This window comes from Bombus fervidus, chromosome 5, assembly GCF_041682495.2.
Source record: "Bombus fervidus isolate BK054 chromosome 5, iyBomFerv1, whole genome shotgun sequence".
Classification (NCBI taxonomy): domain Eukaryota; kingdom Metazoa; phylum Arthropoda; class Insecta; order Hymenoptera; family Apidae; genus Bombus; species Bombus fervidus.
Genome location: NC_091521.1, coordinates 13886469 through 13904627, shown reverse-complemented (window position 1 = coordinate 13904627; position 18159 = coordinate 13886469). Strand labels below are relative to the sequence as shown.

At 41.5% G+C, this 18159-nt stretch overlaps 1 protein-coding gene across 3 annotated transcripts in view; it reads right to left on the bottom strand.

Moving 5' to 3' along the window:
- Nlg-4 (neuroligin 4) overlaps positions 1-18159 on the bottom strand; it is a 263284-nt gene that overhangs the window by 31090 nt on the left and 214035 nt on the right. For all 3 annotated transcript variants that reach the window (XM_072004517.1, XM_072004516.1, XM_072004515.1), the window contains exon 10: positions 15660-15787. In XM_072004517.1, coding sequence (XP_071860618.1) covers positions 15660-15787 — 128 coding nt within the window. The remainder of the gene's footprint in view (positions 1-15659; positions 15788-18159) is intronic.

Genomic DNA, 18159 nt, shown 5'->3' with positions numbered 1-18159 from the left:
TCAGCGAACTTTCGTTTTTGGCCTTTTCATAAATTTCGTAATGATAGTTTCAGTTAGAAATTGGCTTAACTTTACACGAAAAGAATAGAAATTGCAAATAAGCGAATTAGTTTATTAATTACTTAAAACACACGACTTTAAAATATTTTACTGCTTCATTGAATTTATAGTGGGACACTCAGTGTCGAGCGAAAATATAATTCATGCCAGGGGAGCACTTTCTCGTACTATGAATTATGTTTACAGCTACAAGCTACCAGGGGTGCGCGTTGAACTGTTAAAACCTGCTTGCTAATAATTTCCAAGCGCAACAATTATACCTCTAACTCTCATTGTAATCCCCTACCGCTACGCTGCTCCTCTATCTGTAAATCGCCGGAATAATTATACGTAGGGTGTACGTACATAAAATGGAAATAAAATGGCATACGACCGATAGGAAAACCAAAATTTCAGCACTGTAGCGGCACACGAGTCAATGGAAGATTTGAATCGGGAGAGACTCATATCATTGCGTCTTGGAATACCAACGTTGTTTTGGTTTGCTAGGTTCTAAGATAAACGAACTCCGGACAAAATATTTGCTGAGAATTGTGGATCTTAATCGCCGAAATAAATGTATAGGAACACTTAGATTATGCTTAGAATTGATACCAAAATAGCTCCAGATTTATTTAATATGTGATTTACAAGATCTTCGTCGATATACATTTGCACGTGTCTCAGAACTTTCTTCGTCTCACCATCTTCTATACCACACTACTAACGGAACAGTTGTATTCATCTGTTTTACGAGACGCTGTGCACGCACATACTTCCGCACATCCATACTCATATATGTGTGTCATTACTACGTGGCTAATCTAGTGTAGCAAACAAAATTACACATATCTCAATAATATTATTGCAGTTATTTGTTATCGTCAATCGGAGTTACATTTGAACTTTTTATAATAACACCTGTCGATACAAATAGACGAACATGCTCTCTGGGACAGTAATTCTGTAATGTACACTATTTCTGTAATTGTACTTACAGTGATTTGAATATAATTGACCATTATAATTTTATCACTCGTCTCTTTATTAAACGAACCAACACGTTTAATATCCACCTCAGCACCAATAACTTCAATTCGTAATCTAGCCAATTCCATTACTTAAAAATAGTGTTTAGTATACCTTCTATTTCACTATTAAGCGATTTCATCGAGATTCCTCATTTCATCGTTCGTTTTGATCTGATTGATCATAAAAAAGGGAAATAGGAAGGCGTGGCAAGAGAAGTGGATTGATCGGGAAACAGCAATCGAGCCGAGATGATACGATGCCATCGCAATTTGGTTTCGGTGCTCTATTCGCTTGTTTCTCGTCCTCTCGCGCTGGTTGTCGTAATGTGCCCAGGTTCCCACGTGCATTAGTTTCATCCCTGTTAAGAGGATGTGTACGTACGAGAGGGTGGTCGAAGTCTAAGCTTGGAAAGGAACTGTTCTCAACTACTTGTGCACCGGAATTTGCCTCGTGAGTCCGTGTTTGTCGAGGAACCTCTAACACCCTTTCATCTTTGGTGGAAGTTCCTTGTTTTTAGGGGTTGAACATCGAAAACGAGGTCTACCGATACTTGTAACATCTTTGTAGCTCCACCGGTTTAAGGGACTCTCGATATATACCTGCAGTTTGGTACTTGCAGCAGTTCCTAAAATGAGAGGAAAACTTTCGCTCGAGGATGACGGAACACCTCTAGCATCGTCTGCTCGGAAAGAAATTCGTTGGATGAGATTATTAATATTTGATCAGCGAGAAAAGTTTGTTTTGAGTTTGATGCGGGCCTCTAGTTGAATTTCTGAAAGAATTTTCTTTGACGTTACCGTGCAAATCAGAGGGTTCGTCGATTTAAAACATGTCTAAAGATATTTATCAACGGGTCTGTCCGTTAACGAGAAAACCTTATTGTTGAATTCAATTTCGTTCGCTTCATTTTTATTTTTCACTCTCCTTTTCACTGTTAAATGCACTTGAAATAGTAAAGGCTAGGGTACTTTGTTATCTTGGTAAGGACTCACGATGCATGACACCACGTTATTATACCTGTACCTCCATCACGTGGGGAACAAACTGGATTTCAAGAAGAGCGGTTGGGGCAACGAATAGCGCTCATAATTTGCTAAATGGACTCCTGGTAACATTGATGCTTTACGAGCACGTGTTGTCTCCGGTCGACATCTTTTTAAGGCTGATGTACGATACTGATGCTTGCAGCGTCTCAGGACACGTCAAGCCATAAAATGTGCACACCATAAAAAAAGAGGAAAAATGTACCTGTCACGGTAATGGTGCAATCACATGTAAAAGGCGTTAGAGCTCACTTTTGGAAAAAAAATGTGAAACGTGTTCTCTTCTTTTTAAAGTAACGCTCTTTCTGCGTAATATGGTAACGAGATTTATGTCAAAAGCTGAAATGCAACTACTTTAAACGCTGCAGGGGCCCACCATGCTTGTGTCAAATTAACAATACGACACAGGCAAAGTTGACTTGACCCATCCCCTTCCCTTTTAGGAGGAGCCGCTATATAGTGACACCCACGTGTCACACACTCTCAGGAAATAATCGCCTACACCGTGCGTATGGGGTACACGCGATGTTCTCTAAACTCAATCGAAGCAAGTTAAGTAAGCAAACCAATAGTACAAAAAATACCTTCCTGTTCTTTGATAGCGGCAAAAAGATACGCTCCAATGGAAAACTTCGCAATTGCAAGAGAGGGAAGAAGAACCAACCATTAGATACAAAGATCCACCACTGCGTGAAGAGGAGATGAAGTCCATCCATCATCATATCTACCATACAAACTCTCCTCCCTCCTCTCTCTTTCCTTTGTGTCTAAGGTATAGGTAAAAAAGCCTCACTGACAAAGTTCTACTAGCAGATCTCGAACGAAACACTTCTTCTCTTCTCTCTCCTTTTCCTTATTTGTCAGTCCTACATCCACCTGCTCTATCAGGTTGTTGTGTTTATTATTTACTACTCAGCAGCTGTGGGCAAGAAGATTTTGGGCAAGAATTGATGATTACGATGAGTTCTAATAATCGTTCATCCAGGTCTAAATAGGCGTCAGTTGAGGCCGCAGGTGTGTTGTCGTTGAGCTCAAGTAACTTTTCATAGACAATGTTGAACCGTATTCCAAATGTCGTCGACTTGTTTTCGATATGACATTAAGAGGTTGAGGCGGAGATATGTCGTCGTGCTGCTCCTTTTTCTTCTCATTTACCTATTCTCATTTACCTCAGAACCTAAGTCCTGAACGTTCGTAACCAACGGCGCTAACCACTCCTCTACCGTTGTCCGGACATAGTGTGCTGTCGAGTGCCGCTATAATGTGTTTGTTTTGCTAGCCGGACCGTTCGTATTCGTCGAGTAGTCTTGACGCAGACTGGAATTGGTCGTTCAGATTGTTTTGCTCCCGAAGCAAGGAGGTGATTTTTTTTGCGTTTGCCATTGTTACAGTCGAAAATTTTATGGGCATGCTTCGCGACGAAGGTACTTCGTTAACGAAGGTGACACTCGTGATGTGTGATCGATGATTCCCGATACGGAGTTGTTCCGGCTGCAAGTTGTCGCTCGTCACTGTGCAGCGGAATATTGTTGGCGCGTGCTTCGCGAGAGAGGTGATCCTTTCCGAAGGTGACACTCGTGTTATTGTGAGACTGAAGTTGTTGAAACTCGTTATGCCGATGATTGTCCAGAGGCGGCGGGAGACTGCGTGGTTACGTTCCTCGACCAACGGGTTATACCTCTTCGAAGGTGACGGTCACTGACAAGTCGTAAATTCCCGTTACGATTATATAATCGACGTCACGAAGTGATCGTTTATATTTCGATAATAGAGGCGGTTGAATTGATTATAACACTGGATTAACAGGTTACAATATACACTTTATTCCAACAACTTGTAGACACGATAGTTACGCTCGGTGAGTATAGATATAAATTAACTAGATGACTGATCTAAAGGTGAAAAACCAGTCAAGAGATGTTGACTGATCTGAGAACGATAAACCAGTGACAAACTGTTGCTGAGTGTTGGTCGCCCCACCATCGGACGCTTACAGGTAGAAATGACTGTTGAACATGGGAAAGACCCGGAATTCCCATTTTATACCTGATGGAGCAATAACCATAAGGAACGTCTCGGCTTGAATATATTTTATAACGATTAAGGACACTAACGATGAAATACAAATGCTCAGTTTTATTATAGTTCTTTAGGATTATTGTGGCCTGACTAATTATATTTGCACAAGTAGTGGCCGCCTCGATCGAGGAATAGGTTACATAAAGAGTCAACGGACGTAACAAAAGCAACGTCGATATTACAATCGAAGATAATAGCTTCAAATCTTCGACGACGGATATTTATTAATTATCCATTTTTATCAGCCCCGACACAATGCGTATTATGCCATTGTTGCACACATTTTCGGTGAAAGCTTAGAGCGAGGGTATTTCGGAGAATAAGAGAGGAGAAATTCTTGGCTTCGAATCGACGAGACAATGAGATTGTAAAGGGGCACGTGGTGGATAAACGATATTTCGAGGCCGGAGGCGGTAGACGCGATCCCTTGAATATCAAACGTATAGATGAAATTATTATTTCACCTTGCACGACGTAGTCAACCCTTGCAGAATCGCAGTCTTACAATTTCTTCTTTATTGCGCTGATTACTCGTCAGCTTAATCTTTGCAGAACAAAGAACACCAACGCGAGAGTTTGCCACGCGTTTCAGAAATTTCTTGGTTCCAGAGAATAGAAAGGAAGCGAACAACGCGAAAGCTATTGGCCGGTAAAAGCAGTGGCATTGGAATTTACGTGTTACTCGTGAAACGTCAGCCTGAAGGTGGCCAAATACATCGTTGACGCGAGAGAACAACGCAGAAATAGGACGGGCCGTTTCGAGGAAGAGAGATCGGCCTGTACAACGAATGGAGACGTGGTTGGATAAAGCGTGTCGGAGCAAGGGAGGGAACACGTAGTAATTCACCAGAGCACGTATGCGTAGCCTAAGTGATACTACGTGACGATTTATGTTGGTGCATACGCGTGCGTGATGTTTGGCTAATATTCACAGTTACGGTTCGTCGTTATACCCGAAATCGATGCGATAAAAACGCGTAAATTTTCGAAAGAACAAAGGAAGCTACTCTCGAACGTTCTACCTTTTTTACTAGATTTATTTAAATGTTCATGCATTACGTAATGTTTGGATAAAGAACAATTTATTATTTAAAATAAATACAACGATTTCTATGCACTTATATGTATATAACTTGCGATTTATTATTTTATTAATATCCACTGCAGCGATTCATGCGAATAGAGGCAGAAAATCAAACTTCGAGTCGAGTAGCGTGTTAACGTGAATTCATGCAACAGTTGACGAACGATTTGCATACAGTGTAGTTATAAGAATTTATTTATTTGATATACGCGCGAATTCACACCCACTAAAGTGATAAATAAAAAATTGTTTTCGTAAACTATAGTAGAGAAGTTGAATTGAATGTTTATGAATTTATTCGGAGTAATTGATAACTCCAGTAAAAACGATCGACGCACAAACTTTCATCGTGTTCCACGTCGGCATTTAACGATACGCCAACGATTTGTCGACGGATTAATTAAAGTGAATCGAATGGAAATCAGAGGGAATCGAGGTCACAACCGAGACTGCGACGCGGCTCTTGAGCAACGACCCTTCTTTTTGGGACTTCTTTACTTATCCCTGGGATTAAAGGCAGCAAGTCGAGTTAGTATTGGTAACTGAGCTGCCAGAGACTATCGCAAACCTATAAAGCGCTAAACACCAACTCCCCTATCTCTCCCATCGAACTTTCGAAGCTTCGAGATTTTGCTTTTACCGAGATTAGTTGAACTACCAGCCGAAAAGCTACCGTCGGCAAACTCGCTAATTTATTACGAACTACCAAAGATGACACGCATGAATTTTCTCGCCAGGGCACCACTTTCCTGCTTCAGAATCTTAAGCAATTTCAGACATATCGTGTAACTCGGAACAATCTTTCCGTTCATTGAATCTTTCATGCTGATAAAATTTTAAAATTGCTGATAAATCGCTTCTAACTCTGGCGTGATTTATTAAACAGTTTTATGCGAAACGAACTGCATAATTTACGTTATATTATACCGATATTACAATGTGGTAAGAGCTGTCATGTACAGTGCGAAAGTTCGCCATTTATCGAAATATACGAAACGACGTATGATCTATAGCTGCTTGCCGAGATGGTGCGACACACATGCGCGTCGCAAAGACATCGACAGTTGGAATTATACTACGGAAGTATATAAACCTCTCTTTTCCTTTTCATCGTGTCTGTCTTTTCTTTTATGAATCGTATGTGCCCTTTACGAACGAATACTACGTACGAAAGTTTATATATCAAGAATCACAAAGCTAAAGTAAGCTTTTATCAAAGCCTGCATTCCTGTAGTCAAATCAAATATTCTACACGTACTCTACGATTGTAATAACATAATAAATCCATATTAAGTATCGAGAGAAGCGTGCGAGGCTCGCGATGGGAAATGCAAATTCGATCGAGGAACAATCTTTGCCTGTATGTAAACTCGTCGGGAAAGTTCGTCGATTTGGTAGACGTTGTAAACCATGTGCCAACAGACGTGAAACTTACGCGTCCTGGCGACAACTTTCTTAGAGCGTCGTATCGTGCGACGCTGCGCGGTGCCGTACCGCGACGCGCTATGCGCTTGGACAACAATGTTTGTTACCTGAAAAAGTTTCAGCGCTCGTGAAGCTGGTATCGTCGTCGTTGTCCTGACCTGCCGGAATATATTCCTACGCTAGGATAAAGAGGAACGAAGCATGGTCTTACATGTATCTATATCAGTCTCCTCTCGGATCCGCGTAATGGATTCAACTACAAAGTGCGAGGAGGAAAGTTTGCCGAAACTTCCCTCCGGTCGATGTGAGAGGCCAACGAAACTTTCTACTGGTAATCAGCAAAATAAATCTGGAAAGCCGAGATGGAATGGAGGAATTAACGAATTTCTGCCTTACAGTACGTTGTCGAACAATTCTCGCAAAGTCCGTTTGTACGATGTTTATCGATTGTGCCTTTGAGAATTCACGATTTTACGATTACTATTAATCGTGACCGGGTTTTCTATTATCTCAGAAGGAAATTACAACGCGGGATAAAGGTTTTCCTGTGCTTAACGACGTATCGATCGGTAATCACTTTCTTCTAAACTTCTCGTCCTCAACCTCATATAGATACATATCTTATATATCTTATAGCTCGTTAGTAGACAAATTTGTTCAATATGATTCAAAGTAAACGCCCGCAGTAAACTTAGCCAGTTGAGAGTTTAAATTAGTTTTTCACCGGCAAACACGCACAATAGTGTGTAACACAATCAAACTTTCGACAAATTTGTTTTCCAACGTCGCGATGACCCGCTTTAATTTATGAGATTAAACAGGTTGCTGTAGCGAGCCTCTCGAAAGTTCAATACCGAAGTTTCATCGAAATCACATTCTTGATACGCCCAGTCGTGGTATCTCACTGTTCTTTCGTTGACAGTTTTATCGAACAAAATAATTATTTTCGTGAGATTCGAGCTATGCAGAATGTTGTTTGCAGCATATTCGTCATAATTGACGTGCAAAAGCATTTACATTCGACAAAATTTTGCCTCATTTTGCTATCGTACTTTCAACAAAGTTATATACATATTTTCCATTATTCGATGGTCCTTGCTGTTACAAATAATATGATAAAAGGTGTCAATAAATCTGGATAACGTTTAGTTTCCTCCAAGCTAAATTACACTTTGATGGAAAGTTTCGACTGAATTTCCCACCACTTACGGAAGAGAGGGGAGGGCAGTTTCGAGAAATACGTTGAGCAGAGTTTGAGTGCAATTAAATTTTACTTTGATTCGTTCCTAGGCCACTCCCCGCTCGTTGTTCAATGAACGTTCAAGGAAATGAACTTGTACAATTTCCCTTATTTCCCCTGCATTATGACGCCGCGCCGGTGTTCGCACTAACACGAACGTTTATTCATAGCGAGAACTATTAATAATTTTCACAGCAGTGGCTGCACCCACTAAATTAATAACCGTATTTTAATTAAAACGCATGCCGCATTTCTGTAACGAAAACGCAATGTGTCTCGAGACGAGGGGAACACATTTGTGGTATTTTTATACTCTGAATGCTTTACAACGATGATAAACAAGGACTCCTGGCTACCAGCGTTCTTAACATTGGAAAAGTGCCGAAATTTTATTAATGAATTTGTTAAAACTGCGAATTCATTCACTTTCGATCGTCGATGGCGATGCAGCAAGAATTTTAATATTCAAAGCAAAGTATCCATTGTGATTATTTTGTAATTGCATCGTTTGTAGTTTTTTAGTTTTATGAAATTCTCAGTATTGTTTATTTTATAAGGAGAATCGAATCTTGGAAATCGCGTGATTAACTTACGCTGATACGCGAATAGACTTTATCGTCGAGCCCGCCGTTGTATTTTTCGCCGAGACTGAGGAATGTTTAATAAAAGCTGGAATATAAATCGACGGCATCGAACGACGAGAAACTGTATCGTGGCTCGCGTTGGCCGTTATCGTTAATCAGAGTTCACGATACCTCCCTTGATAACAAAAGCCGCAGGCATGATCGAGCAACTCGATAACGCTTTCGTTTATAATTCGCGTAGATGAGAATTGTTTCGCTAGTTACCGGTTTGAGAAAAAATTTCGTGTTGTAATATAGCCGAGTATAGATCCGAATTTCATAAATTTCACGAATACACACGATAACATTGGAAGGGACCTAAAGATTGGCGACAACATGTCGATTTTCAGCCTTGGCTCCTTGCCTTGAATGATCGGTCAGCCCATACATCTTATTCCCTAGCCATTCTTCAAAAATGGCGCCCCCAAGCGCTCGTGCCATAAATTTGACCCTCGGAGATAAAACTCGTGGTAGTAGCTTGTCATAAGTCGAAGATTATTGCTAGATGCGTCGAATGTTAAAAAAGATTATGAACGATCGGTTCTGAATTTTTATCGTGTTGTTGTATCATGAACGTGACCAAAAGTCTTTTAAATTTGCATCAACAACCCCTGATACTGCGATCTGCTTAAAAGATTTTAATAAAGCTATAACATATGTATACAGAGATGTACACAAAGAGATTTTTTTTCTGGAGAGACAGCAAAGCAGAATTCGTTACTTATTTAGTAGTTATGCGTGCACAACTTCCTTGGTCATGAACATAAAGAAACGTGGGATGTCACAGTTTTTAATTAGATGTAAACGTTCAACCGGCAGAGTTGCGAATTTTAATAACACGTCGCAGCCGCCGCTCCTTTTCAGCTTTCGCATTGCCACTGGGCAATGGCCGCGCCTCCGTTTCTGTCCGGAGAACACTTCATTTCCGAATTCGTGTTCGTTGAATTCGGGCTCGTAAATTCAACCGAACGAAAAGAAGACAGGGGAGTGAAGCGGTGAACGAACAAAAGCGTCTTACAAAATGCGCGATTTTTCTCTTCTCCTACGATATATTCTCCACTCCGTAAACCCTTTCCACTTCCCCACCTTTCTTTCAAAAAAAAAAAAAAAAAAAAAAATGGTTCGACCACACCAGATATTATCTCTTTAAATTGCGTTTTGTGCAAATGTACCGTGGCGCGATATAACTACGTAATTTCGGATTCATGACAAGCGATTATCGACTTCCGGTGAGTTCCACCGGCTCAGGAGGAACTCTCACTTCGTAAAAGCTCGACGAAGAGCCGGGGAAGTAGCGTTGCGGAAGATGGCTTGCAGTGAAGTTACGTTTAACGAACCTTCACCGCGCCGTTTCACCGGCTTCCGCTATAACGCTGGGTCTTAAGCTCTTTTTCCGCCTTCCGGTGAGCCGTTAGCTGGCTTCACGGAAACCGGTTGTTTGCGAGACGATGCCGATGGATTGACTTCTCCGCGTCGTTTCTCATTCGATCGCTGCGCATCTACCTGGAAGAGTGTCGGTAGTTAAAAAGTATCGCGATCTCGGCCGATCCTTTTGCGATGCGAGCAAACGTCGGTTTGCTGGACGTATTTATGGCAAGAATCGTAAAACGTAGACGCGCGTTTTTACGATTACGATGGTACAACGGAAGCGAAGGAAACGACGAAATAACGACTAGTTTTGTCGTTGCGCATCTTCCCGAATTGCATGCGCAATTCATCTGAGGTTTGGCTGTAATAATCCTTAAAGTTCATGTCTTATGCCAGTACTTGGGGTTAGCCGACGAAGTAATTAAAATTCCTAGAATTCAAGAACTCGAGAGAAGTTTAGAACTTATATGCTAAATTTGTAAAATTCCACGACAACGAGTCTCACGATTTCTCCGACTACAACAGTTTCGAATAGAGGAATTTTTAAACTATAACGCGATACAAAGTTTCATAACGCGTATCCATTTTTATCAGTGTTATATTTTCACGCATATTCGCTGATTTTAAAATAATAAATAACGGATTATAAAACTTTACAGCCATAGATAGTTTTCACGCATTCAATCACAGAGTGTCAATCATTCGTGTATCACTATCGAAACGTGCCAAACGCGAATTCTCTTTCATTTCATATATCTATCATATTATTCAAGCGCACGTCGGGTTCATAGCATCGACGATAAGATGATTTATTCGAGCCTGATGTATAACATTCGCGAAAGGTGAACACGCTGATCGATTTGTAGCTGCTTCATCGTAGGTGAATTATTTTTCTCGATACTTTTGCAACCAGGCAGTGGAAATTTTAAATCCATTTTAAGCGCCTGAATGTTTCACGGGAAAATACCAAGAGGATGTTTATATATGCAACGTTGCTGCTAGTCCTTTGCTATTTCTTTCGTGAAATATCCTATAAACGTCTAATGCATATTCTATGCTGCCGTCGTTTTCCTCTGCCTCTTTTAATCCTCCCCCATACTCAAGTAATTTCATCTTCAAATGGTTTGTTGATATACTTTCATACTCTTCAATCGAAACTTTCCCCCATATGCTGAAGTGAAAATATGAATAGTTCTCATCAACTTTATTTCCCTGTCTGATATAACTTTGCCCCACAAACTGTTATACTTTCCAAAATATTATTTATCGATACATCATCGAGGAAGTGTATTGGAGAATACGTTTAATGAAAAAAATCAGTACTTTTTGATCTATAGGTTCAAGTAGAGTTGTGGAAGAAGAAGAGCAGGAAGAGGGACGGTCACAGTCAAAGCGATTCAGTCGAACTATGCATATCGTGTTTGCTCACATTACCTAAGTCAGTTTACATTCTTTTCACTTGCGCATAAATTTGTTTTAATTTCCAGTATTTTACAACCAATATTTTAATATTACGCATTACCCATCTGTATTTCAACTAGTTTACTTTTATCGTTAGAAAATAATTTTTTAAATAAAATTTAATAAAATAGAATTTTTAGTAAACTATTATGCACTCTGCGCATCTTCAGGAATTATTTTCACTTTGCGCGAAGCTTCCTGTAAAGTAGATCCTTTAAACGGTAAGAAAGTTTCAACTTTGGATACCTCTGCCTGACCTCCATTTTCTATTTCTCTTTTTTCCTCCACTTCTGCATCTTTTTCGCAACTTACCATGGCAAGACGCTTCAAACGAGGAAGACTACAACAACAATGCGGCGGATTGTACAGATGCAGCAAATGTGTTGGCGTGTAGTTTGCAAACAGGCGAGTTTGGGCGGCGTTGCCTTGCAGCTGTGGCACACGACACCCCCATTACGCGATCGCGTGCACGACACCCCCGTTGAGAGACCGGTAACTGCGATTTCGAAACAACGTGTTTGTGTTCGGACACGGTTAGATGCATGCGGTCCCGAATGCGGAACGACATCGCCTGACAAACTGTTCGAACGGCTAGAAGTGGTTTAGATCTTATCGTAGTAAGGAATCTTCGGAAAGTTTAGTTGTATCAAAGTACAATGATCTATCGTATACTTTTGAGAAACGTTTTAAACATTTACAGATAGTAGAAGATAACCGTAAATAGTATCTGTAGAAGAAGAACGAAAGAGTTACTTTAAAATGATTATACGTGCAAAGGTAAATTAATGTACCAGTTCGGCGTTTTTCTCTTGGCACTAGCCTTTTGAAGTTATTTCTCTATTCATATTTGACCGAAGAAGACGTGTACGAAATCGCGAGTTCTTGGAAATTCGCATCGCCAATGCTTAAGGGAGTTTGCTTACGTGCGGTGGATGCAGAGGATGGAAAACGGGTGGGACGTGTACTACAAGTAAATTATAGCGACCGAATGTTGTTTTAGTCCTGCGGTTGATTCTGGGTGTGTGCGAGCGACGGGGCTACTGTTCGTACCTTAATCGATGGCGAAACGGGATATGTTTGTATCGAAGATAAGGGTTGGTCACGTGGAACGAAGATTTATACAGGTTACTGCTTTGTACAAAGTTGCTGGTTGGATTCAATTATCGATAGGAACGCCTTTAAGTATCGATAAAAACGTAATCGACGATTTTCAGAAACGTTTTACATTCGAGATGCTTTTAATCAAAATTTTTCTCTGAGAAGGGAGGAGTACAATGACGTTTAGTACTTTGGCCAATTTCTCGGGGAGTTAATTAACTCCCGGGATTAAGGAAGCTTACTCTGCTTCCTTTGTATTAATATAGCGAAAGAATATCGATTAATACATATTACACGTCAGACATACACATCAAGCAGCGTACCGGTTAAAATTTCTTTCTCGCGTGAAAATTAATCGTGACGTCAATTCCAAACGGAAGAATGTTTCTACCCTTCTTAAACTGTTGTAACTAAACAGGCTCGTCCGACACAACGTTTCACGATCCCTAAACAACGTCGTCATCCCCTTTATGGAACTAAATTAATTAGCTTGTGTCTGTAGGAAAACAAAGTTACCTACAGAGATGTGGTTTCTCTGGACCGAGAAGAGGGTTGTTTCCTCTCTGGTTGGCTGGTAACGAAGAGGCCAGTGACTTGAGATCCAAACCGAGCTCATTCGGTCAGATAAGAAAGACAAAGGAAAAAAATTAATGGTCCTCCCTTTCCGGTCCATTTTCACGGCCCATTTTTCACGGATCGCGCTCTACAAGGATCGTGGGAACAGCTACGGAATGTGGACTATTGCTTCACAGTGATTTTTCACTACTCCCTGAGAAATGGTAACTGCAACCGTGTCCCGCCATGTCTCGCTGACTCCTACCTATGTCCCTGCCGCGCCCACCGATTCTTTAACCGATACCGAGCAGCCAGTGAATCGTTCGGGAACTACCGCACCGGTGATCTGTTTCGCCGCCCGTGTCGCTGATCGAAAAGATTCTGTTCTCTTTTTAGCGTGGTACACGAAGAATGGTCTCTCGGTTGATCTACTCGAGAAGTCGCTCTTTTTACACTGACGCGCGCGACCGCACTTTATACGTCAACTTTCTTAGAATTTCTCTTTTATTCCTTTTCGAGTATCGAAACTGTTTGCAATTATTTGTTCGAAACTTGGTTTGTTAGAGACGTCTAAACTAATTAAAGTTTCTCGTCAATAATCTTCATTTTTCACGGATATATACCATATATCTCTCTATGTAAAATGACAAGGTTTACGAAAGATAGTTTCCAGTCAGTTTAAACCGCAGCCGAACGCCTAAAATGGCTGGATATGATGAAAGATCTATGAACGATGCGTAGCCGGGTGATAATAAAGTCCGGGTTCGACGCACTCGTTGACGAGTCACGAAATTTTGATAATATCGTTAATAGCGGGAGCCTGGTTAATTAGCGCCTAATGAATTTCAAATGACGGGGGTTAACGATAATAATAAATTATACGTGATAGGGTATCGAAGCCGATGGCCGGCGCTGCGGTTAAGCAACAGTCGGTACGATTACGCTGGTCCAACTATTGATCACTCATTAATGAAACGATCGTCTGATACGTTCGCCGAGTTTCTACCGCGTTCAAGTATCATACACCGCTGGCACACACTTGACAGCTCAATATTTCACCGTGGTCGTCCGGCCTCGATACAGTACCGAGGACGATTACATCAGCCCGTTATTACTGGCAGGATATGCGAATCGGTCAGGACTAATATTAATCTCGACCTGAATAATGCACGGTTTAATCACATCTGACGACCACGATACTAATTTCGAAGGATCTTTTCAATTTTCTTTTCGAATTTCTTACATCGTTGTCATTGTCAGTGACAAAATTCGCTCCGAGAACGAGGCAATCTTTCTCGATAAATCAAGCGAAACGTTCAATTTCCTATGACTAATGTCTCCCACGTGTAAACAGAAAAATTCATGGCTATAAGAACTACTGTGCCCTTCTTCTTGCTCCTCGAATTCCCATCAATAGATTTGGAAGAGCGTATGAAGGTGTTCGTTCATGAGGAATACAATAAGAATCCAATACGACGAATATAGATACGTTTCTCTTTTTTTATCAATTCTATCATGTCACGTAGACGCGGAATTCCGTGAAAAGATGTTCCTGGAAACTGGGGAAACGTGGAAAGCTAGGGAATTCGTTCACGGAAGGACGACCGTGGCTGAACGAATCTTCATCCACTGAAAAAGGCTCTTCCTTTCCAACCTTGTACACGTGTTGTGGCAGTTTCATCCCTTTGATAACGAATTTTCGCCATTTCAACGGATGAATGCATCGCTCTAATGATTTCATTAAACGAATGTTCGTGGTCAGTTATTTACAGAGAGAGAGTTTATTTCTCGTTTCAACTACACCTGTCGGAATATCATTTTTGTTCCAATTCGCTACACATTCGCGTGCGTTCCTTTTGAACCGTGATGCTCGTTGTATCAAGCGAATCGCTGCCATGAAACACTCCTAATTAGCTTAATTAGTGCTTTCACATTGCCTTGAAATGCTAATGGAATTATGCTGGCGTTCATCTTTACGTTACGAGGTAAAAAACGCGGCGCGTGGAGTAGGGGAAAAAAAGATAAAAAGATCGGTGGAGAAAGACAGAGAGAGAGAGAGAGAGAGAGAGAGAGAGAGAGAGAGAGAGAGAGAGAGAGAGAGAGAGAGTGAGAGAGTGAGAGGGGGGAGAAAAGCGTAAACGGGGAGGGAATGGATGAAAGAGCGAAAGAGAAAAGAAACGGCGGGGAAAAAGGCCGCAAATTCTTTTCCAGGTCAAAGGGTTCCTTTCACGTCATCTGCCGTGTGCTCGAGAGCCGCTGAAAATAAAAACGATCTCGCGAAACGTCTTTTCCCTCTCGGCTCTTTCCAAGCTGGACAAGCGAGCCACGAACCCCGTTTCCACAGGGGGCACTTCATTTTTCCACTGCGATGGAAACATGCCTCTGGCGGCTAACCCCTTGATTTCACGTTAATTCGACTCGCACATGATTCATGAGCCACGTATTACTGGTCTTCTAAATGAAATCATATAGCAAAAGTGCCATAGAGCACTGTGCGCCCGATGAAGCTATCCTCTAATTAGATGGTCAAAAGAACGAAGCTTCGTAAAATTCGTGTAACAGGATCTCAGCGACTTGAGTGATTTGAGAACTTCAGATGTTCAGTGACTTACCGATCTCCAAGTATTTCTGGTGCACTGGATCGTATTGATCCCACGTCAAGCTACGGAAACGGCTTTTCTCCCGGCTGGCGAGCAGAAGCGTATCGTTTCGACTGTGGTGATCGATCACGTTCGGGTTCCTGCAAGGAAAGCGTAAATCGTTGTTTAGATACGTACGTATGCACATGGAGACTTGTTCGAATAGCCCGATCGCAGTTCCACCGACTGCTGTTCAGTCGTATTTCACTCTGCTTTCTCTTCGTATTCGAAAGATATTCTCTACGTGTCCTATTACTATTCCTCACAATTCATTTACGTAAATTTCAAGTGATCTATTTGACAAATGGAATCTTACATAAATCTAAGATGTCTTCCAGCAGTGGAATGTTCAACCTTCAAAGTACCCGTTTCTTAATACAGCTACGCTATTTTCAGAATATGCCCATTTATTCGGCGGAAGTGTCTTTGCTTTAAGTAATGATGATTCTATACAGCGTTTTGTTTCATTTTTCCACGTCATCTTATAGAAACTGACAGAGATCAAAATGTAACGTTTATATCGACGGCGTTATTTAGATAATTAACTCGAAGCAACGTGTTTGTGGCGATAGCAGTGAATAGATCGAATAATATACTCTCTATCGATGTCTCTTTATCATACTAGCAAAGACAGATCGAAGCTTCCTAAGCTGTATGGTTTGTCTCAAATAGCATGCTTGTCACGTTACGCGATGATGACCAAACTAATCGAAGCGCAGTCTCCGGTTGTCGATACTCGTTAACCTTTCCGGGAAATGAATGGCTTGGAAGGAGGCGCGTCCAATCCGCAAGCATCGACGAATTAACGCAACAAGTAGCGAATCGAAAGTGAATTAAGCCGCGAGCCGCGACGTGCGCTTTGTTCGCGCGTTTCCAGTCCGGCCACGGACAGGCTGGAAGAACACGGCCACGGAATTCAGAATGTGGTCGGCGATTCGCTTACCAGGATTCGGGACACGATCACGGCATAATTCACTATCGAGAACTTTGCTTGTCCGTGGTTCCGTGCATACAAGAGAGGGGTCGTTGTCCCGTACTGCGACATCGGTTCAATTACGTGGTTACTTTATCCTGTTTTCTGCAGGTAATACGCAATCAAGCCGTTGTTTACAGGAACAGTACACGCGCTTCTCCATCCTTTGACGACACTTGAATTTTTCATGGAAATCGAATCGAGAGACCTAAGGTCGACTAGATATTTTCCTTTGATATACGGTTAGTGGTTTGTGAAATCAGAAACTATAAGAAATCATGTTGGATTGCGCGATATTGTTAAAACTAGCTGTAAAAGTGTTGCGATAGGATATTGAAAATATAAAAAGTGATGTCGCAAGAACATTAAATTAAAAAATAATTACAAGATGATCGTAAAAAATGTTAGTTTGCAGGAGAGATTTTTATTCGGCAATGTCACACGGATAGCACTAAAGTGATTCGAAAGCTGAAAGCGACGTAGGTGCACGAAACATATAGCTGCTCGTGTCTCGCGACCTTTTCTGCCTCTAGGGAGGCAGATCTCGGTGTCAACCGATGGAGAACAAACATGCTCTTTTTACGAGCGAGAAAACATGCGGCGAGAGCTTCAGTTTGCCAGCGAGAATTCGATTTTTTCCGACAAGACATATGAAAACCTCGCTTTAAGACAGCTTCCGAACACCGAAAACTCGGGAAAAATGGTAAACATTGAAAACGCTGTGTGAAAAACGATCCACGAAATTCACAAAGCTCTCAAATCGTTGGAAACAATACGACCGATAGGGAAAGCTGACTGGTCCCATCAACGATGAAAAATCATCCCCTTTTTCGTCGAACGTAATTTTTCAAAGAAAACCGTGCGGTTATCCGGTAACGAATAGCAGCGCTAGAAAAAAAAAAAAAAAAAAAAAAAATTGGATCCCGCATCGAGGTGGTCGGACTTTTGGTGAAGCGGAATTTAATCGACGGAACCAATTGACCGAATTCTATGACGCGCTATGCCGCTTCAAAAAACCATCGATCCGAGTATTCCGCGGCGATAATGGGGAACTGTGGCTGCGTATTATTCGGCCGGACGATTCCGCGAGATTTATAGCTGGGCAGGGGATAAATGTTAAATTTCGTGACGCTTGATTTTGAAGCGGTTTGATGAATCGCGCTCCCAGGCGGCAAAATATTTTCCTGTTTGGCGTATAATCGCGGAAATTGGTCTCGTGGGTTCGCGTGCTAGCGCGAGAATTGCGCACAGAATGATCAGGAATGTAAAATATATCGGTCAAGAACTCTGTTCGAGTTGCCTCGGATGTCTCTGGACGCCGTTGGATCAGCCTCATCACTCGTAAAACATTTAGAAAAGACCCCAAAATATTAGGTAGTCCTTTGTTTGCAGACCTCATTTAGGATCACGGTGAATTTTAACGAATTTAAAGGAGAAAAAGTAAAGCTGGAGGCGTGTAAAGGTCCCTCTGGATCTGGCAGAGAAAGAATCTCCCATCCG